Source organism: Pipra filicauda, unplaced genomic scaffold (assembly GCF_003945595.2).
Source record: "Pipra filicauda isolate LSUMZ 115617 unplaced genomic scaffold, ASM394559v2 scaffold188_size1440453_pilon, whole genome shotgun sequence".
Taxonomy (NCBI): domain Eukaryota; kingdom Metazoa; phylum Chordata; class Aves; order Passeriformes; family Pipridae; genus Pipra; species Pipra filicauda.
The window spans coordinates 1,310,017-1,332,845 of NW_024104296.1; the positions used below are offsets into that span (position 1 = coordinate 1,310,017).

Consider the following 22,829-nt stretch of genomic DNA (forward strand, 5'->3'; position numbering starts at 1 on the left):
TCTCATACCTTGATAACACTGCTTTTTCACCTCCCTTATCTATTGGCTTTACATATTATGTGGTAATCTCTGGACTTCTGCCATGTTTAAAATATAGGGGTTTTTTTTTGGTTACTGTCAAGTTGCTGCTTGAAATCCTTTTATGAGCAGCAATATTGTGCTTTCACATTTCGCTTGCTAGAAATTTTACCCATCTGATGTATTTTGTTATTTAGACAGGAATAGTTTGATTTGAACAACTTCTCATATTTTGCCATTTAATCACACTGGATTTTCCTTGTTCTGTTGGAGAGATTTTAACAGATCACATGCAATCAGTCTTTAAATAGCTTCTACACTTCCTCTGAGCTGATGACCATTTAAACTTTTAACTTCTTTCTAGCGATCCTCCTTATTAAAACATAGTTTCCCTTTGATGTTTCATGCCATTAAGACATATTTTTAAAGCATGTTTATTTGTGTATTGATTTAAGAACATTTATGGCTATTAATACAACGCTTTGGTACTTACATCTTGAGTCATATTGTACACATGGGTCAAGATTACATCAAGGGATGCTTCCTTTCTGGTGTTTCTCTAATTATTTGTTCTAAAAAGCAAATACTTGTGGTGGACATAGTGGATATCTACTTATCCTATGTACGAGCAAATGAAGATTGATATTAATAACTGTGTTTTCTACTCCATAGCTTTAGTGTTCGTCAAAAAACTATGAAGATCTAATAATTCAGATCAACCACCACAGTTTGTTGAGCTGCATAGAAGCACTTACACATCTAATCTTGGTTTAGTGGCTTATTTCTGCTGTTTTTTCTTAATGGAAAAGCCTGCCTGGACAAGCACTCCCTGGGGAAATCCTTCAGAAACCCAGCACTTATTGTAAACAGTTAATTACACTGAATGTTGGCTATTTTAGAGGCTATTTTCTCAAACCACATTTCATTTCCCTCTCCAGTTAGTCAGTGACAAGAAAGGCCATTAACACTTGCTTTAGAGACAGATGCAACATAGTTTCACCTCAAGCTGTCTCCAGCTCTGCCAAAATATCTCCCTCTTGACCTCAAATACACTCTTCCCCACCCCAGTTTTAGGTCATACTTAACTCCCTCACTGTATTACAACCCAAGCTTGTAGTACTTCCTTCTGCTCCCATGGAAATCTGCCAAGATACTTCACTTTTGACGTGCACATGCACATGACATTTTCAGAGCATTTACGTTCAGCCCAGAAGGACGTGTAGCACGAACACCTGAGAGGAGAATCACCACTGCAGATACGAAGAGATGCTCTGAACAGTGTGTCACGGGGCTGTTGTGCATTCTGAATCATGCTTAGCAAACACAGAAAGCAGGACATACTTCAAGGGTTCATCAAAGCGAACAGTTGCTGCACAGTGGAAGACAATATTGACCCGGGTCAGAAGCTCCTCCTCGTCTTCAGCACTGATGGCCAGCTTGGGCTGAGTGAGTTCAGCATTAATAGGCTTAATCTTCTCGTGGAAATTAGGGCAATCTTCTCGGACCCTGTCAAAGACCTTGAAGCACAAACAGAGAGAGATCAGGTACAGAATTAGGCTACTGAGATCGCTTTGATTAGTTGCCAGTCTGATTACATCAATCAATGAAACCGGCACAAAAGAGAATGCCTGTCTAGGAGGACACGGGTGAGGTGATAAAATAGTTAATTCATTTGTTCCCTCCTGTGGGAAAACCTCATAGGGAAGACAGAACAAAGTAGAGCAGGTAGTGCATTGCCCTGAAAATGTTATTGAATCTTCTCTGGACCACTCACTTCCTTGGACAGCCACTGACATTCCTCTATCTCCATGTCTCCTGCAACCACCTGCTATTTGACCTCAGGGGCTGCCTGTAGGACCCTTGCAGGAGCTAAAGAGCAGGAGGGCATTGTATGGAGTGGGAAAGCCTGTGCAACATTTGACTCAAGCAATTTTCTGGATGGTTCTGGAAATGACTTGTGGAGAGGAGGGGAACAGGGCGCATTCTCGCTCCTCCTCTTCCTTTGCTGTCCCTTGTCTGCTGTCACTCTTTGTTCATATCAGAAGAGTCCTGTGGGGAACTGCCTTTGGGATAACAGTCCAGCAGGTTTGGGTGCCCTGTTGCTCACCCCATGAAAGCAGATGGCTACAGCAACGTCCACCTGGAGACCTTTTACTCTGTAAATATCACAGGAAAAGAAGATGAAGCCTGAATTTCAAACCACTGTGAGTTTGCTGGAGTAGGATTTAAAAAAAATCACCTGAAGTTTTAGAAGCACCTGTTCCAAGGGTTTTGTATTGCTGCCCAGCATTATTATATTCGAACAATTTCAACCAAAAGAAAAGTAGCCAGTAAGTCCAAAAAGCTTCCCCCTTTTTTTTTTTTTTGGGGGGGGGGGGGTTGGGGGACAAAAGAATGACAACACAAAAGGTAGAATGAATAAATAAAATAGAAAGGCTGCAGGATCTGAAGAGGTACAATCTAGATTTCAAAGAATAATCAGTGTACCAACAGGAACAACTGGGAGAGATTACTGGGGGATGATGCAAAGGGTGCACCATGCCTTTGGGCACATTTTAGAACTGTCTAGATAAGCATTGCCAGGAAAGGGAGGGAATAGCTGAGCTTGCCTTGAGCCAGGAGGGTGGACCAGCTGATTTCACAGTAGCTCTGTGGTTTTGGGGTCTTTCCTCTACTCTGTAATTTGCTCACCAGTACACTGAACTTGGAAATCTCTTTACTACCATTGCCTCTTGTTTTCCTAGAGATTGTTCTGTCTTCGATTTGCCCAGTGCTTATGTAAGAACAGAAATTGTTTGACATAAATTAAACATACTAAAAGACACATGAAAGATTAAATTGATACTAATAGCAGTACTTTCCTGTTTGACTAAGGGATTACCATCTTTCCACTTATCTGACAACCAAGTCTAGATAAACCTTGAGGTTCTTAAGGATAAAGAGATGATAATAAAATCACTAGCCTTCCCCATTAGGCACCACAGTCTGTACTTGACTTCATGGATTTTAAATTGACACACAGCTGCACATCCTTCATAAACCAGAAACTTGACCAAGTTAGAAGTCAGGACACAATAATGTCATTTCACTGCTCTCAGCTGCACCTGACCACACACACCCTTCATCAGCATGGCTAGGCCAGCAAATAGATTTCTAGACACATAAAGCTATTTATGGGCAGAACTGTTGGTGAGAGCTGGCTGGACTGTAGGAACTGAATTCTCAGGCACTAGCAGCCTCAATGTCTGTGAAAAGCTTATTTTCTGACAAGATGCTGTACTGGCTCTCCAAATACGCATCATCCCATGAGAGATCGCACGTGAGCAAGCCCTGATGGGACACAAAATGGAAAGGCTTCTCAGAGAACCTATGTGAGACCAAAGCTATCTTGTGGGAGTTTTAGAAGCATTTGTTTGTATTTGTTTGTTGTATTGCAAAGAGAGTGTAGAACTCCACCAAATGAGAGTGATTTTCTACTTGTTTTACTTTGGCATAAATAACGCAGAGAAAGAATGAATCAGCCCTCTCACCATTTCAGTCACAGCATATAAAAAGAAGAGTAGTATTTCTGCAGTGCTTTGCTCGAGTTTGGACAGTTATATTCTGCCCAGATGCCATCTCCTCCTGACATTCCTACTGCAGATAATATCCCCTTCAGTTTCTGTGCCTACTGTTACCACGTGCCACTCAACAGCTGCAGTTTTTCACCCCCTCCAATGATTCAGTGCATATCTCTGAAGGATGAAGGCAATTTCTGAATACAAGCTCACCAGTCAGCACACTGCTTTGGAAACCTTCTGGGCCACAAGAACATTCAGTTCACCAGCACCATTAAATCAGATAACAGGAGCAGCTGTTTAATCAAAGCCTGCTGCCTCTTCTATGGAATCTGAAGATTTCAGACTTGTCAGTGCTTTACAGGGAAGTGCAAAAGGATTTAAAGACAAAGCAAATTCAGCTTATTCTATACTGTTTCCTATAGTTCAAGAAGTACTTAACACAAAGTGTATGCTTAGTCTGCAGGTAAACTGTAATTGCATCTCTAAATTCTGCTCATCCAGAGCATAAGTAACAGATCCCTAATAACTGCATGAGACCTAAGGATTGTTCTGTCTTTTCTCTTTAGAAGCCCTCTGCCAGTATAAAATATATTCAATGGGCAGAAGTGCACTGGTATGCTGTACTGCTGGAACTCCATGAAAACACTGGCCAAGTCAGCAGTACTTCCAAAGGGATACAGGAATTGTCACAGAATTATAGTGAAGAGAAAGGCAAGGTGTTTGCTTTCAAGTTGTCCAATATTAATTACACTGAGGGAAATCAGTAATAACGATGCCCTGATTTCAGTGTCTTTTTGAGCAAGTTAATTCATGCCAGGGGCAACACTGCTGCCTTGCTCAAACCAATAAATGAATCTAATAGCTGCTATTTTTATTTTAAACCTCCCAATAGGATGCAAGTTCAGCATAGGCTGTGCTGCCCCTCAACTGATACGAGAACTTCTTGTTTCTTATTTTGTAATCAGGCAATTCTCATCTCTAATAATAATCTAATCTGTGTTTTCACTTGATATTGTCAAGCCCTTATTGTGAAAACAGGACATCTAGAATTTCTCCCAACATTCTATTTGAGTGTGTTTGATGGCCATCTCTTTCCTTATTCCTGCCCACTTAAGCTGTGACCTCCCTTTCCAAAGGACATCTGCAGCTCTCAGTGTTCTCTGCTCCTGCCTTACAGCATATAACAATTCAGAGAGATTTCTGCTTACCAATCCTTCAATCAGAAATTTTTCCATACCACAAAGACAGAAGAACCTCAAAGAAAGGGCGAATTGCACATCTATGGAAAAGCACAGATGAAAAATAAAGGAACCACTGAACGCTGCAAAATACCAAAGGCTTTGCATCTTCCTCAGGACACAATTTCAGTGAAGCAAAAGCAAACTAATGAAAGTAGTTTGCCTAAGCCATGGTCTACTTTAAAAAGGAACTTGTAGGAGTTTGGTCTTATAACTGCCTTTCAAAGGCATGGATAGTCTTTTTTTTTTTTTTTTGGACCTATCAGTCCTCACCCCTAAAAAAACAACTTACTGTAAGAGGCACCATATGCAGGAGCAGGTAACCTTTTGTCCTCAGGTGTGTTTAATGGGATATTGGGCTTCTCTAGGAGGATTAATATGCACATTTCAAAGTACTACTGAACATTTCAAATGGAGAAAAATCAGAGAATTCCCATGAAATGGATCTCATGTATGAAGAACTACTGAAAAGATTAAGATTGAGAGAGTTCAATTAAAAAAAAAAAAAGGTAAAATGCTTCCATACTTTCAGATAAAGAAATGAAGAAATGGAAGGGATTGCTTAGCATAACTCAGGAGAATATAGGCATGAATTGCTATATTCATGAATTTATCCTAAGAAAGACATAGGCCAAGGAGTAAAATATTGTGGCAACAATTTCTTTAAAGAATAAAGAACAAGCTGTTCACTGGCTGTGTGGAATAATTCTAAACCCAAGGTGGTTCAATCCCTCTTCTGAACAGAGAATGGGTGTATAAATGCAGGGGAACAGCTGGTATATAAATACACAGAGTAACACCCTGAAGTGTATATCCATCCCTCTGTGATTTCAATGGCAGCCTCATGAGTGACCATCACAAATTTAAACTACTGAAGGTACCAAAGTTGTGAAAATAACTCTTAAAAAAAACACCTGATCTCTGCAGTTTTCTTCTGATGAAAGGGCTTATCCCAGTTGTGTTTGCCATTGATAAAATCCTCCAATACATTCTTGAAGGAAGGAAGGTACATAACTACTGCTAGAATTGTCATTGTAGCAAATTTGAGATATAGCTGGGCAGCTTCTTGACATAAAGTAATTAGCCTGCAATTAATTTTTAGCCTGGTAGATTTCCAGCAATAAACACCAGGATTGTTCAGTCAAGAAATGCGTGAAAATGCAGGTCAGAGAGCTTTAATTGGGATAGAGCCTTTTTTTCACCCCCTTTAGCACTCTCTGCCTCATTTCCTCTTCAGAAAATTGCTTTTAAGTACGGTTCTTCTCAAGGCAAATAAAGCATAATTCATCTAATCAGTTAGAAAGCATGCAGCAGAGCGTTCCTCATTATAGGAAAACAAATGGCTTATGCTTCAATCCAGAGCTATTACTTTCCCCTGAGTAGAGCTAATATAGTGGAAATACAGTACCCACGCCCGGATATCAAGTAAACAAAACAGCTGATTATTTAAAGATAAAGACTACAGAAACAAAGAGATGACAGAGAGAAAGTTTCCACATAGGTCAGCTGAGGCTAGTATGTATAGCCAGCTACTTAGGATATGGTTTTAAATAGCCTATTTCCTTGAAAACTGGCTGCTGACAAAGCCTGCTGTTTTCTAGCAAGGATACTCAAATTACATGTCAGTGAATCTGGAACAGTAAAAGGAGCTCTTCAGGAGTCACGACGTCGCAGGTACTTGACAGACATGGAAAGTTTTGAGGTGGGTGGACAAGTCTCAGATAGAATATGGAGCTTTTTTACATTTATCACAGACATTTCTTGTGCCCCTGTGTGGTACCTGGGTATCACCACCGGTGTCTGATGGTATGCTTGACATTTAAAACAGGGGAAGAATTTCAGTGCAGGGAAGGAGGATGGTAACACTTGGAGCTTTTTCTACATGAACCATTTAACTTGTTTCTTCCCATGCATTTCCAAGAACTGTTTTCCATGGGGCAATGGGAGTCAATTGCCAAAGGATGTCTAGAGCCACAACCACAGTCAGGTCCATCTCCCCTTCCTCAATTCCTGTCAAGCAGAATTCACTGTCAATTACTTAGAGAATCACTGGAAGTACTTGGAAATGTTAGTAAGTACAGAGTTATCCAGACACAGCATCTGAATCTGCTTTTCCATATCCATTGCCTTAATTACAGATATTCAAAGTTTCACTGCCAAATTTACTTGGGCACCAGGGAACTTCAGGAGTGTTTTCTGAGTCCCTGAGGATAACCAGCCAGAAGTGAGGGCTGTGTCAAACACAGACACCTCCTTCTTGGAGACATTTTGAGAAATAACCAAGAAAGGCTTTGAAAGACATTTAAAGAAATTACCAAAAGCTACTTTGCCATTTGAAAGTACCTAAGAAAAATCAGGTTGAGTTTTAGGAGTCTATGGAGACTGGCATAGCAGCTACACACAGTGATCTCTAATGCATGTCATGTATAATCACAGTAAAACATATTGTTTTACCTCAGAATTCTGAGGTTCCTCCCCTCTGAAAAGACAAGTTTCAGGCATACTGGCTGTCACACAGCTACAGATGAGGAAACCAGCACATAATCTGTATAAAACACAGTGCTGGTATGCAATTCAGAGTTTTGTTTCAAGGACAACTCCACAGATGCATCTCGGCCGTACAACTCCTGTAAGTACATCTGGGAAAGTCTTGAGCCACTCTGCTCTGAACTTGGGTCCCTCCAAAATGCTCTTCCAAAGGAATGGCAGCCTTGAGTGGGAGTCCTCCACTTCCATACTCACTTATTTAAGATCCCTGTCCTTTTCTTGAGGCAGAAAGGAGAGAATGTCATCATAAAGAGGATCATGGGTAATGTGGACACCAAAGTGCACCTTAATTAAAAGAGTAAGGGAGATAAAATCCTTTGATGTCAAACACAACAAAAGTTGAATAAATCAAGACAAATGCGGCAAATACTTAAAGCTACTAAAATAAAAGAAAGGGATTTTTTAAAACGTTGTAGTGAGAGGGCACTCAAGTGTAGAGAGCTGAACATCTGGGAAATGAGTGCAGTCGAAGAGTAATTCACTGTTATAGCATGAACAATGCTAGAAAATTACCAGAAAGAAGAACAAGTCGGAATGAGCTGGTCACAAGTGAGGAGTTAGCCTGGAACAGGGGCTTTACCCAACAAATATCCCACAAGTGGCCATGATGTTTTGGAAGGTAAGAAAGATTAATGCCATGAGTGCAAGCCATTTCCTGCCAGCTGGTCTCGGTGACTGAAATTCATGCCAAGAATATTCAATTTATGGATGTGTCAAACAGTACAATCATTTAACACAGAAGTTTTGCAGGAGGTTCCTGAAATGACTGATGAGAACTTCCTTCTCCAAGTGATAGAGGAGCCAACAGGGAGAGGTGCTGTGCTGAACCTTTTTCTCACCAACCTGTTGTTCTCATCAACAGGTTTAGATTGGATATTAGGAAGAAATTCTTCCCTGTGAGGGAGGTGAAGCACGGGCATAGGTTGCCCAGAGAAGTTGTGGATGTCCTATCCCTGGAAGGGTTCAAGGCCAGGCTGGATGGAGCTGCAACCTGGTCTAGTGGAAGGTGTCCCTGCCCATGGCAGGGGAGTTGGAACTGGATGGTCTTTGAGGTCCCTTCCAATCCAAACCATTCTGTGATACTATGATTCATTAGGATGAGTTATCATTTCATCACTTTTCTTTTGTGCTCATGTCTGATACGAATAGCTTGGCCTTCTTATGCCATTCCATATACATTTTTCCTATGACAATGTAATTTTTTGGTTGGTGCTTAAGAGAAAAGCACTAAGCCGGGGTACCTCAGCCTATTAAATATCTGCTTCCTTTCTTGCTGTCACTTAACCCTGGTCATATTTTCACAGTAAGGCTACATGCTGCACACACAGAGAGTGAACAAACTGGAAAATTACTGGGAGATTATAAGAAGGTAATGCAATTTAGAAGACTGACAGAAAGAGCAAGAATATTGTAAACAAATGAAGGCACTTGTGAACAAGAGACCAATCCAGAGAAGAAGCAAACAGTTGAGATTCTAAGAAAACACCTAAGAGGGGATGACTTAACCATTGTAAACCGATTTTCTCCAGTGTCACTCTTCCAAGAAAGCAAGGAAGTTACAAGTAATCCTTGATTTCCATCCAAGGAGTCTTCAGCTTAGGGAAATTAAAACTTCTTTAAGAAGATAGAACCATCTGTCCAAATAGTGTCAGCTACTTACAATGCAGTCTTGGCTCTGCAAGTACTGGACAAACTGTAATTAATGCCTCTGACTATGGCCAGTTCTCAGAAGAATCCATGGAAACCCCTGGATATGGTTGCAGAAACCCACAAACAAGCCTGACATCTGGAATCACAGCTCAGACCTTCTCTCTGAATCCAATCTCTTTGCAACTTATACAAAATATGGACTGCCACCTGTATTGGAGAACTCCTTTTTAACAAAGCTTGGATCCATTGGGTGTACCCATGATTAACATTCTTAAAATTCACCTCTGCCTGGCATGGGTATAAAAAAATAATAATTAAAACAAAAATAGTTTCCACTGAACTTCGTCGGATTATCTGGATGTAAGGAAAAGGCAAATCTGGCCCATGAAGTTCGTACCAGCCTCTTGGCATGAGTCCTCCCTTTTCCACTAGCTTGGGTCTCGTCAAGCAGGAGGTGTTGTCTTGTTTCACAACAAAGATACCTGTTGTTAGGAGGGCCATTTAACGTCAGCCTGTGATAGTAACACGTCTGCCAGGAGCAGATGTCGCTCACTTCCCGGTACAAAGAGCAGAGCGTTGCCACAGATGGCTCAGTTACACCATGTGAAATCCTTCTCCCTATCCTGTCGTTGCAGTTGTACCTGACTAGAATGTTCTGACAGGCCTGATGGCAAGAGGCAAGCCAGATGATGTTTCATGCACCCTGCAAGACTCTTTCTCTTTTAGGCATGAAAATATGAGTTTTGTTTGCAGTCAGGTAGGAGCTTATCTGGCTTTTTCTTTCTCTTTTCTTTCCTTTCTTTTTTTAGTGGCAGAGGAATTCAGGTATTTTAGTATGTAAGCAAAACCACACATTTTAAAGAGGATCAAGAAAGCCATATCAAGTGCCCTTAAGCCAGACTCAGGTTTTAGGTTGCTCTGGCATCTCAGAGACTGTTGAAGGGTAATCAACAAGCCTGACTTACCATCTCTGGCACTCTATTAATTGTTCCAGCTAAAGCCATAATGTTAAAACTTTCTGACCACAGGATTTGTGGCTCAAGGCATCTTTCACACTGACAAGCTGTTTTCATGTACTGAACATCCATCAGTAGAAATGTTGCTTTCCTCTGCAAGTGTACTCCAAGGGAGACCAAAGAGGAGAATTCGCATAAGCTGAAATGGAATTCCTATTTTCCCCATGTCCTGCCTTTACCTTCCAGATCTAAATTGCACCAATTAATTCTATGCTACCCAGGCCATACAAGGCAGAAAAGTGAGCACTTTTGCTAATTTTGCTTCAGGTGTATCAAATCCCTTGTCCATGTGTCACCAGAATGAGCAACGTTTCCCACTGGGTTGAACTGTGCAGGGCCAGGAGTTGGGACTTGGATGGTCTTTGTGGGTCCCTTCCAAACTCAGGGTGGGATTCTATGAACATGATTCTGTGAACAACAAAAAGTTGTTTGTACACAAAAGCCTCCCCATCTGTCTGAGCGGGGATTACCGGTAATGAGCCCGTGTCCTTGGCCCGAGTCCCAAGAGGTTATAAATTCCCTTAATGCTTTAATCTACCGTTGAAAAAACCCTGGCAGAAGGAGCAGAGAAGAAACAAACAGAACATACCCCAACCAACCCCCTGCACTGAAATGCACCTCTCATCCCCCACACAGTGGTTTCACAAACAGGAAAGTCACAATGTTCTGCAGATACTATTTGCATGAGGCTATACATCCTAACTTCATATTTAACTGAGGGAAGTACAACTAATTTCTCCACCTGTTCTGCTACAGTCAGTAGAGGCAGCCCATCAATTTCCCAGATTATCTGGGGGTGAAAAAAACCCACAATATTTAAAGATCTACGCAAACTACTTGAAAGTTCAGATCTCTAGGGCATACAGCTTTCTGTACACCTACCACAACATGATGAGGTGTGTGCAGGAGGTCCTGATGGAGCACCCAGCAATACTTCTACTGAGAATGAGGAAAGTGATTAAAACAGTTCAAGGACAACACAACTGCATGAGCACAAAACCAGAGAGTGAAAAGTGTGTTACTCTGGTGCTGTGGTATGCAGACTGTGCACAAGAGAAAAACTGCTTGTCCTTAATTGGAACTAGGTAAAAGAGTCAAAGTTAAAATAAAATTATCTTAGTGAGTGGACATGGTAAACAATGTGATGCCAGTATGAACTGGATGCTGGTAGGGCAGAGTCTTCAGAAGGTAGGTGCAAAGTCTTCAGAAGTCACCTGTAACCAGGCTACTATACAAGTCATACCATACAAACTCAAGATTCCCTTAGTAATAGCACTGAAAAAATCCACCAAACTTGAGTATGGATGCAGCAGAAAATGGGACCAACCAGGAAAAAGGTAACTGGGGATAGACTGTTTATTTGGGAGCAGTTAGGATAGAGAAAGTGAGGTGCAAGGGTGGTGAAAAGACAAATCCAGAAACAGAAAACACAGAGATAAGCTATAAAATGGGGAACACAATAAAGGAGGACAAGAGGTTTTTTGTCAGCAGGAGTGTGGACATCTACAGATAAGCTACAGGTAATGAATCCAAGTCCACAGTGACACTGAAGGGACTCTTACTGGATAACCTGCTGGAGCCTCCATCACGTCTTTATCTGAAAGTCCAAGAGTGGAAAAAGGAGGGACAGACTTACAGTGGCAAGGGGAGATAAAATTATAATTCAACAGTAGTTGGGTGTGATTCATAATGAATGGCAATTAGTAGCTTTATAGTTGTGTGTGCTTTTAGATTTAGTATCTTTTAATTGCTCTGTTAGCCTCTTAGTAGTATATTGCTTTATTTAAAAACATCATAATATCTTAATTCAGTTACGCCTCAAGCCTGGAACCTGAAGGGGAGAGTCAGGCTGGTAAAGTAACATATGGCCCCTTTTGGCTCACCAGCCTGAAAAACCAGTCCTATCCATCAATCAACAGAGACAGCCTTCACCCCACCTCCAGATGGATGCTCAGACTCATAGCAAACCAGTATGTCTCCATCCTCCCATCAAATGACACCTGTAATTCACAGGCGCCAAAGCACTTGTAACAGAATAAGAAAACACTGATCTTTGCATTCTCTGATTTTCTGTGCTCAGCTCACCACATTTCTGTTTCTCACATTTGCATAGGAAAATGGGAAGCCCACCAGTGCATTATGATCTAAAAGAGATTCTGGAATAGTTTCATGGTGTCATTCCTGTCAGCCTGAGGGAACCATGACAGCATGAGTGGATCTTCCCCACTGAAGTCACACTGTTACGGAGGGACTCTCATACTCCACTGGTCCTCCACCTTCCCCTGTGTTTTTCTTTTGCAGGACCCTCTTCTGGTACTGCAATATCACTTAATTTCCACCTCTTTGGGACCCCACGTACCACCCACAAGTTGTGATCCCCTGAGCAGCTATGTGGGGTGCCCAAGCAGGAAAGCAGAAATACTGCTGTGCTACAGCTGCAGAAAATGATCTCTGAGGTGGCACGTGCCCCAGTGGTGAACTTGAGTCTTCTTGTATTCTCCAGCACTATCCGAGCTAATGGCCAAGTATCCCACATATGGATTCCTCTAACTTCAGGCAGATGCTGCTTTCAGACTTGTTTTTTTATAGCAAAAGGGTTTTAACTCACCAGGTTAGTGGGGCTCTGAGGAAAGAAAGAGGAAAATCTTGGTCCATGCAATTTTCCTTACATTGAACATTTTATGGTAGCTCACCCCAGCATTCAGTTTTGGCATCTTCTCTCCAGGGATAATAGCACAGCTATTATCTTCCCATCATTTACTCAATTCATCACTCGGAGCATTTCAATTTTGTCTAATTCAGAGAGAGCAAAAACATACTAAACCAAGAATATCTTCTTCCCTTTTACACTGGAAGAGACGACTCTCCAAACCACTGTGTTTCCTTCCCTCCTACAGGCCTAAAAGCATCTCCTGAAAATTTATATAATAATATCTGATCATCACTCTCTGAACCAAGAGAAATAACAACTAATATGCAACACTGACAATGCTGAAGCCACCTGTGGCTCATCACATCCTGTGAGGTGTGGAGATCAGCAAAGTGCCATTATAGAAACAGAACCTCAGGAGATCAGCTCCAAGAATAAAGCCCACTTCCAAAGGGATGATGATCTACATCTGGAGTTGCAGCTGTGGAGATGTGCATTTCCTTGCATGCTGCTCAAAAGAACCTTGCCAGTTTAGATACGATTTTACCAGGCCAGATGCCAATTCTGAAACATTACTGTAGGATGTTTTGTATGGATAGCCTTCAGCCCTGCAGTTTAGTGTTATTATGTTGCTAAAAATGGTTCAGACACATATAGTCATTTACTTAAAAAATGGACATTTTTACTGTAATGCCAAAGGGAAGGAGAATTAAGTCTCAGACTGCTTAGCACTGCTTCTGTTAAACCCATGTGAAACTCTGCCTTGTCTGCTACATATTTAGTATTTGAGAATTTCCCACTATATTGCAGTCAGCTCTAAATTGAAAAGTTCACTGTGGATATGGACTTTAAAATAATCTCCCCTGAGCTGTGCTGGGTCTGCAGGCCTAATAGACCTAAAATTGCATTTCAGTCAATATGGCAATCAAATGAGTCCTGAAAAAATACTGCCACATAAGAAAGGACCACTTAATTTAACCGCTTTCTGTTCTCGCACTGGTAAAATTGAGATGCTGCTTATCTAATTCCCAGCTGGTGGGATTGCTAAATGCCCTGAAAATGCAACACCAACGTATCAAATGGCTGGCAAGGAGCTCTTAAGAGATTACTCATGACTGAGCAATAGCCCACAGTCCTGGGTACTTCTTTTGCAGGGGAAAACGTCTTTCACCAGGGAGAGACTTTAATCCATCCACTCAGCAACCTGGTGTCAGAAATTGCTCTGTACTGGTCATGGAAGTCATTATCAGCACCGATAATTAAACCATGACCTTTAAGGGATGAGTGTGAGGGGACTGAAATGAGCTTAACTGAAGAATCTGCCCATTCTAACTGTACATATTGATGGGTCTACAGGGTGAAGTTTTCTAAACTCTTTCTGTGCACAAACTACCACCTCCCCGGGGAGCTGCAGAGAGGGGCTCACAGGCAGGTAATTACTTTTGCAGGTGTGGGTTACCACTGCGTTTTTTCTCTCAAGACCTCTGTAGATACTGAGTAGATACAAGACTTAGGTTCACCTCCATCAGAAATTCCCAATGGTTTCCCACACCACCTTCAAGCAGACAGGCATGAATCTGTAGATGCAAAATTTCTCCTACCGCAGAATTCTTTTTTTTCCGCTGGGAGTTTTGAGTGCCTGGTTTTGTGCCCTCTTGTGCTCAATGATAAATGAATCAGCATTTTAAAAAGAAACAGCTTAGAGAATCCCTCCCATAACAGAGCTATTAAAAAGCAACTTTCTTACCAGGGAGAAACACCACTGTCAAGCATACAACAGGCAGCCTTGCTTCATGGTTCATTTTTGTGTTTATATTATGGTTATTTTTCCTATTTCTGTTCATCAGCAAAACAGCTTGATAGATTAATTCTTTTTTGAGAGTCGGTCTTAGTCACTGGAGTCTGTTCACCAAGAACCATCTGTTCCCCAAGATTTCCCTCCCACACACCATGGCAGAATTACGCCTACAACCAGTTTCTTCTATTAGGAAAGAAACGACTATAACAAGCTGTGTGACATGAGTCCTTTGGGAGGCAACACAAGAACTCATATCTTTCTTCTTATTTATTATGAAGCATTTACATGCAATACCCATTACTCAAGGACTGGCTGGAGGGTAAATGAACCTGTCTACCCTTCCCTCCCAGTCAAAGTTTCATCCTAGAAATGATGCTCTAAGCCACAGTGGTATAATTACAAGCAACAAATGAGGAAACCTGTCCAACTTCTGTTTGTCAGTCACCTGAGAAACATTTAGGAGAGATAATACAGTGTTTTGATTGTTTTCCCCTTCACGAACAATAAAGGCAGTCTGATCACCCAGCGCTTGTCAACGCTTGGTCAGAGCAAACTGGAATGGCTCTGCTCACACCATGTATTCCAGCTGAGGACACGGCTCTTATTTTTTCTAATGTGGAAGTTCATATTGGAGGTTTCCCTGTAGCCAACTTAAATTAGGGAGGGTAGCTGGTCCAGAGTTTAACACACTGACCTGGGATTTAGATATGGATTTATCAGCTTCAGCTCCCTGCTCCACACTGATTGCTGATTCCCACTCTCTTGCTACAGTTCCAAAAGGTGTGCAAGAAGTGGAAATGGGGAGCACCTGAATGATGTTGCGCCAGTTCTTCTTCCCCTCCCACAGCCTGGGCCCTGATTTCATTGACTGTGTTTATGGTGTTCATTGTCATGTTTATGGTGCCCCTCAAATCCCTACCTCTGCCTCTAACCTTTTATGATAGTGCAAGAGTCACCTAATCTTTCTGACTCAGACTCATCCTGTCTACCTTCCCTAAGTAGGTGTCTGGGAGAGTTTAATCAGATTAGACTGAAAGAGGTAACAGATCTATTGTGAAGGTATCACCTCACATCAAACCCATTACACCTGCCAAATAACAGCAATGAAGTGTGGGCCTTATCTTGGGGGGCTCATTCCAAGGCAGATGAGAAGCTGCAGTTTAGCCTGTGTTCAAAGACCAGGATCAAGGGCACCCTGGGTAGCTGTCACCTTCAGTTCTGTCACTGAAGCAAGAAGACAAATTGCCAAACTGGTGTGAGAGAGAGTGAGTAAATACAGGCCAAGCCTTAAACAGAAAAACTGGGAAGGAGCGCAAAAGTGAATTGCTGTTTTCAGATTAAAGGGGATCCTACTGAAGAGACAGCACTTCTCTTCCACTTTACCTACACAGCCTTCTCATTCAGTCTCTGAAGTGGCCTGCTGAACCAGCTCCCTGGAGGTGTGCTGCTGGCCTTAGAGAAAATCTAATCTCTTTTAACAAAATGTTAAAGCTTTCAGAATAGAAATGGCATGTCTTGGCACTCCCTCTTTTCAGTGCTGCAGCTCCGAAGCCCTGGCACCTTCCCAGTGCACGGGCTCAGCTGTGCCTTTGGAGCCAAAACGCATCTAGCCTTGCGGTTAGAATGAAAATTAAAGAAAAGCAGGGAAAAGGACTGCTGAGTAAACGAAACACAGCACAAAACAAGGTGTAGGCAGAGAAATTATCCAGGGGTACAAGAACTACTGTGCAGCAGCAGACCTGTGATGGTTTTGTTCTTGCCCACCATCTGACAAGAGCTACAAGAGGTGTTTCAAAGAAAGACATAAACCTGTATCAGGCAGCTGGGAAATCACATCTTCCCAGTCAGGTCTCATCGTGGTTTTATAGAAGGAAGGGATTGGTTTAAGTGTTTCATTTACAACATTATCTTTCTATACATATTTTACTTGTAATATATATTTTTATCCATACAAATGTTTAGTGCAGCTCGAAGCCTCATTACATTGACTAAACATCATACATAATTAACTTTAAAATCTAGTTACTCTTTAGTAACATATCCTTTCCTTCTTCAGTGCTGAACTTGCTTTTACTTTCCCCGTGTGTTCCCTTTCCTGGGCACTGAGCTTATCTTATTTTGGGTTTATTTATTTTTAGCATAGATGTCTTTCGCCACTCTGGTTTCATGTTCTGCTGATTCCCCTGATGCCAGGGATTTGAACATCTATTAGTGCCTGAACAATCTGTAGCAAGGCACACAAAGCTGACTCCTTTCCTAGAGAGCATCTGCATTCCAAGGAACTCACTGCTTCCATAGGTGCATATCCATGGAAAGCAAACTGAAAGAGGATGGTCTCAAAGTTGTATGAGTGGCCAGGGAATGACACTGATTAAACGTCCCTCAGCCTTCCAGATTAGATCTGAGCAGAAGGGTAACTAAAGGTCTCCAGACATATATTTCGGATTGCAAATAGGTTTTTTGATTAAGTATTTCATTAATACCTAACTATTACATAGTCTTTTTCTTGAGTCAGTTCTTTATAAAGAAGAGCCATGTAATTTTTCAGAGCAGGAAACAGACACACAGATTTGAAGTAACCTACCCAAGGTCACCTAATGAAGCAACAGAAGAACTGGAAGGGGAACCTGGATATTTTAAAGTCCTTTAAGAGGTCATATGCCTTCTTTAACTAGTGTGTCTTTCCTGAGAACTCCCATTTGAGAGACAAATTAATATTAAAATTATGGGACTGACTCAGAGTCAAATTTATGTTTAAAAGAAAATGCAGCACACATTTAGGATTAGGAATATTATTTGTAACTGGAGCGTAAGAAATTATGTTACTAAATGCAAGATACATTGGGGAGAATAACAAAACACTTGGGTAACAAGCTTGTGGAAGAATCTATTCTTTTTTTGTAGGTACCACGTGTTCTCCTCTGACACTGTTCGGTCCTGTGCTGGGACAGCACAGGCCCCCAGGGAGAAGGAAGAGACAAGCACATGGGTGAGGCAGAGTAATGCCAGCCCTAGAGAGCACCAGCCTTTGGGAAGAGATTTAAAGATGGTGTTCACTGGAGAGTGCCTCTGCTTGCCTCCAAGCAGGCTGGGGAGATCACTCTTTTCAGCTCCAAGCTTACAAAGAGAGAGGGTACAAGTAACTGCTTTGCTCTTCATACCCTTCCCCCCAGCAGAAACTGCTTTTGACCTGTTCTAATCAGGAGTTAACATTCATCTGAAGGAAAACTGCCCAGAGACAGCATTCCTAATGTGCCCACAGAGTTAACACAGATAGGAAATGTGGAAACTGTCCCTTGGTGATTCAGGGGTTTCACCTAAGTAAAAGGAAAGTGGTGAAAACTGTCCTCAGAGGACACATCTGAGAGGGACCGAGGAGTGACTGATGTGTGACTGAAGTGGACACTGGCAAATGAAATAAACAGATGTACAGAAGCTAAAGAAGACAAGGAAAAGAATCTTCTCTGCAATTCACAGATGAACTCAGAGGCAGCTGTGTCAATTCTCCTTTGATGCAGCACAGATCCCAAATCAGCACTGTAACCGTACACGAAAAACATTTCCAGAAACAATCTCAGATCTCAAAAGCATCTCTTCAAGAGCTTTTCATATTGTACATTTTGTTTAAATGAACGGACAACATGCAATTGGATTAGGTTAAATGTATATCAGTGTTCAGCAGCAGAGAACCAATGCCTTGGGATTGCTAGAGCTTGTCTTTCACGTCCATTCCAGCAGAAGGTTAATCTTTATTGCAGACATAAGCAATGTTTTGGTTTAGCCACACCTTTGGGCCTCTAATACCAAAAATGTTTTCTGGCTCTTGCAATAGTTCCTCAGTTGTCCCCCAGTCAGGGTAAGTAATGAATTAACCACATTCTCTAAAACACCTTTCTGGAACCTCCAAAGGAAACCAACATTACATTTTATTTTGACAAATTGCATACCAATGCATTTCTTCTGCAACTGATTCTGTCCAGCACAAAGGGTAATTTCACAGCATGTATTTCTGTGTGAAAGTTGTGACTTCTACCTAAATTATTTGCTTTCTCCTACTGTCAGTGGGGAAATGTTCACCTTTGAATCAAAATCAATGTACAGATTCACAGGAACACAGAAACATGCCCCCGTTAATGTGCACCTACTTCAGGTTGTTCCCTGCTATTTAAAATACAGAATGGCACACATGGAGAGTTAATATCACATACAATTGGCTTCTCAGTTAAATTGAAAATTTAATACGAGAGAATTTGGTTTTCAGCCTGGTTTCCAAGGAAACATTTCCAGCTATTATTGGTGGAGGTTACAGGTTGACTGTCAAGCCCACGATTTCCTTTGTTCCTGGGTCCATCAATTTGATTCCTTTTATCATCTGGTCTTCCCTACTGAAATATGTGCTAATATAGGGGGAAGGGTTTCTTAATCCATGCAAAATAATCACTGTTTCCCAAATAACCTCCCCAAAAGAGAGACAAAGCAGTAGCAGTGATTAAAGGAGAATAAATGACACGGACTTATTTGAATTAATTTAAAACGTGACATGCAGGTTTGTATATGTACACATCTGTGCAGTGTTGACAAATATCTGCTGGAGATAATCTACAATTTTATTATTTATCCCTAACAAGCAGATGGGTTCCCACATTGCCTTTTACAAGAATACAAACTCATTCTGAAAACAAAAATGAAACAAGGAAGAATTTCGGAATACATGCACAGGTTTTTAACCGAATGCACCATTACTAAGGTAGGATTTCATAACCCTTTAGAATACCTGCATTTTCTAAAATCAAAGCATTAGAGATGACAAGGACTGCAGAAAATCAACTGCTAATGTCATTGCTCTTTGAGGATGAGGCAATACACGCTGGAGTGCAGATACAGAAGAGAAAATCGGTCCCAGCCCCACAAGCACAGTGCCTTGGTCTGGAACCTTCCTGGCTTTGTTTCTTATCAAGAAGTGATTGCTACAGAGGAAGAGAAGGCAGCTGGATATTTTCATGTGCACACAAATGAAGCCTTGCTCATAGTGCTTAATGAAATTATACAGACTCAAAGATAACATCACTGCTTCTGTTTCTGCTTCTGTCCTTACTCGTGTTTCTGCTCTCTCTTTCTTCGTGCCCTGGCAAGGAAAAGGTTCTTCTTCCCAGGTGGAAGGAGATTGGACCCCGCTTTTCCTCCCAGGACATTCCCATGAGCTCAGACTGCAATGTTTTTGCACCTCTGTTTTACCTGTTCCAAAACTGCTGTAGTGGCAGAAGGCTGGTATGGCTCTTTTTAAAGACTATTGATAATGTCCTCAGATATTAGAGAAGATTTCTAGGACCCACCTATGCCCATGGAACACCCAGCCTCCCTTTTTAGCCATTTCAGTCATAAAGTATGGACATACAAGGGGGTATTGTTTTTGTGGTTTTTGTTTAACAGCTACTGGACTGCAATATGCTCTTTTCCATGAGTGCCTTGCACTGCAATTGCCTCAGCAACTTCTTTCTCTACTCCACTCATTCCATCTAAACTGCATACCAGTAAACACCTTCCTCTGCTTTGTATAGTGCATGTGTGACTAAAAAAGCTCAAATTTCTCTTCTTGGCCATGCACAACATCTCCAGTGTCCTTCCATCCTATTTTCAGGACTCCTTCAGCACGTGCACTCAGTAAATATTACGGCAATCAGCGATTAAGGACTGTGCTTTATGTTAATAACTGGGTGATGACCCAGGCCTAATAGCCTCAAAACTGCAGCCAGACATGCCCTGTTTGTGTAAAAAGCACAAACACTGATGCTGCTGCAAGCTAAACTTGGCCTTGATTCCTACAGAGTGACACTTACTCTGCAAATTTCTCCTTTAGACATCCATAATTTTGGATTACCTGGGATAAAGGTGAAACTTTTACAATTGTGTCATCGAAACAGGAATGCCAGAACATCACAAGGGCTCACCTTTGTCTCCTGAACTAAACTAGGTGGAGATATTCCAATATCATGAAAAAACTGTGGGTAGCATAAGAGCAGTATAATAGTTTGATACTGATCAACACCGAAATTGCTACAGAAATAAAAAGCTGTCATTTTGCTTAAAGCCTGCAGCAAAATTCGCTCAGTTCATAGTGAAGTGAACATTACACAGGTTCATTTATTTTATGCATTTCAGTTCTCAGTGTGGCATGCTGAGATATGAGTGTATTTGCAGTGTCCCTCGGGAGATGGAGCATGTCCATCAAACCCCGCTGTTTATGGTTAATATTTTACAGCAATAAAGATTAAATACATTCCTATTTGATAAGATAACAATCTGAGGGCAACACCTTCCCTGTCAAGGCTCCCAGTGAAATGATAACCTTTGAAACACATCAGCTGCCTGATGTAAAAAACTGAGAACTGTCTCCATCAAGCAACTCAATAACTGATCTGTATCTTTATGACTACAACTTCTCATTATGGAGACACACACCACCTGCCAGGAAGACACAAGCAAACATGGGGTTAGCTCAGCACATCAAGATACTGATGGGATGAAGTTCTGCTGGAAAGTTTTCCCAACCAGACTGATCCCAAACCACACAGCATTATTCTGGTTGGTATCCATGGGCTGCATAGCTACTACACCTGCAGTGCATTTCAGCTATGTACTTAACTTGCTGGTTTGTTGCTTTCTGTTCTATAAGGCCATAAATTTTACAAGTTTAGTTCCCTTTTCTCCCAGGACTGATAGGGTCTCTCAGATTAATATTACGGCATTCAGGTGAATGATACAGCATCTTGCACAGGTGGCCTCAGTGTTCTTCTGAAAAAAACATCGTTTATCATTCTCAGTTGAAATTAGTAAATAGTGCTGGAAGAGACCTCATAAGATCATCCTCTGTCTCAGTGAGATCCCAAACTCTGATACTGCTCAGTATGGAGTTCATGTTGCAGCTGAAGTTGGAAAATACAACTGTACCTAAGCTGGTTGATTTGTTGAGATTACAATGCTTGTTGAAATCTTACTCGACTCTGAAACATCAACTTGGGTGCTGGTACTCTGGAGTGAAATACACAAACACAGGAGATAACTAGTTCGTACAGGTTGGGCAAATCCAAACCATTGCAATTAAAACAGAAACTAGAAGAGAAGGATGAAAAGGAAGGTAAGAAATAGGTTTCTAGCGCAGTTGCCCAGGTACCAAAAAGAGAGTGACACAGAAAACTCTTTATGTGAGAAAAGAAGAGCAAATAGTTTAGGAAAAGGGGAAGCATTTGGGAGTAACAGATGTGTATTATGCTGAGAGGAAGAAAAGACATACACAACCATATGGAATAAAGGACTTTGCTTCCTAAAGGGAAGGGATTTCCTGTTAGGGTGGTGAGGCCCTGGCACAGGTTGCCCAGGAAGATTGTGGCTGCCCCACCCCCAGAAGTGTTCAAGGCCAAGTTGACAGAGCTCTGAGCAACCTGGGATAGTGGAAAGTGTCCCTGCCCATGGCAGGGGGGTTGGAACAAGATGATCTTTAAAGTCCATTCCAGCTGAAACCATTCTATGATTTTCCTCTAATTTTCCCCGTTTCTGCATCTGTGATGATGTGCTAAAATGGCTACGAATTTTACTTACTGATGACTGCAGTTGCTGAGGTACAGGTCATGGGAGGGACAGGTGACCTTGCAATTCTGGGAGGCAAAGGATATATATGGAGATGGAACCAAGCAGGTCATGGCTGTAATGATCTACAGATCATTATCAGAAAATGGCAGTAGAGCTGGACACAAGATTTGCATCAGAGCTGACTAGGAAACAGCGTGGTTAGAATCGCTGATGTGAGAGTGATGTTGAGATCAAAACCTTCCCTGGAGACTTCTGGGCTTAGTGAAAAGTGGGGAAATGGGTTGCTGGGCCCCAAAGCAGCAAGTCCTGCCTGTCAGAAAGAAATGGAAAAAGTAATAGAGGAAGGGCAGAAAGAATGATAATCTTCCAAGCTTCACAAGGAAGGATCGAAAGGCAGAATTTTGGAAGGATGACAAAATGATTTACTGCTTCCATGCCCTACTGAAGCTCAAGGTCTCTGTGCTGCTAAGAATGGTTACTGTCCTCTCACTCAATGTACTGTGCACATGTTAAAATCTGACAGGGAAGAATCTAATTACCATTCCCTAAAGGCTCAGAGACTCTCCATTGATAAAACTCCATCAAAATCATACAAGCACTACATTAACAATTCTGAACTGCAGTAAACTTGATTTATTCTGTATTTCTTTGCTATTCAGACTACAGTGTACAGAGTCCTGATGCCCTTTGGACATTGCTACCAAAACTAGTCCGTTGACTTTGATCACAAAGTCAATGATGAAAAAAACCCAAGAAAAATCAGCA

General features: G+C 41.6%; 1 protein-coding gene across 4 annotated transcripts in view; it reads right to left on the reverse strand.

The window, feature by feature from the left end:
• LOC113994327 (fatty acyl-CoA reductase 1-like) overlaps positions 1 to 22,829 on the reverse strand; it is a 135,767-nt gene that overhangs the window by 35,168 nt on the left and 77,770 nt on the right. For all 4 annotated transcript variants that reach the window (XM_027733249.2, XM_039380169.1, XM_027733250.2 and 1 more), the window contains one exon: positions 1,360 to 1,535. In XM_027733249.2, coding sequence (XP_027589050.1) covers positions 1,360 to 1,535 — 176 coding nt within the window. The remainder of the gene's footprint in view (positions 1 to 1,359; positions 1,536 to 22,829) is intronic.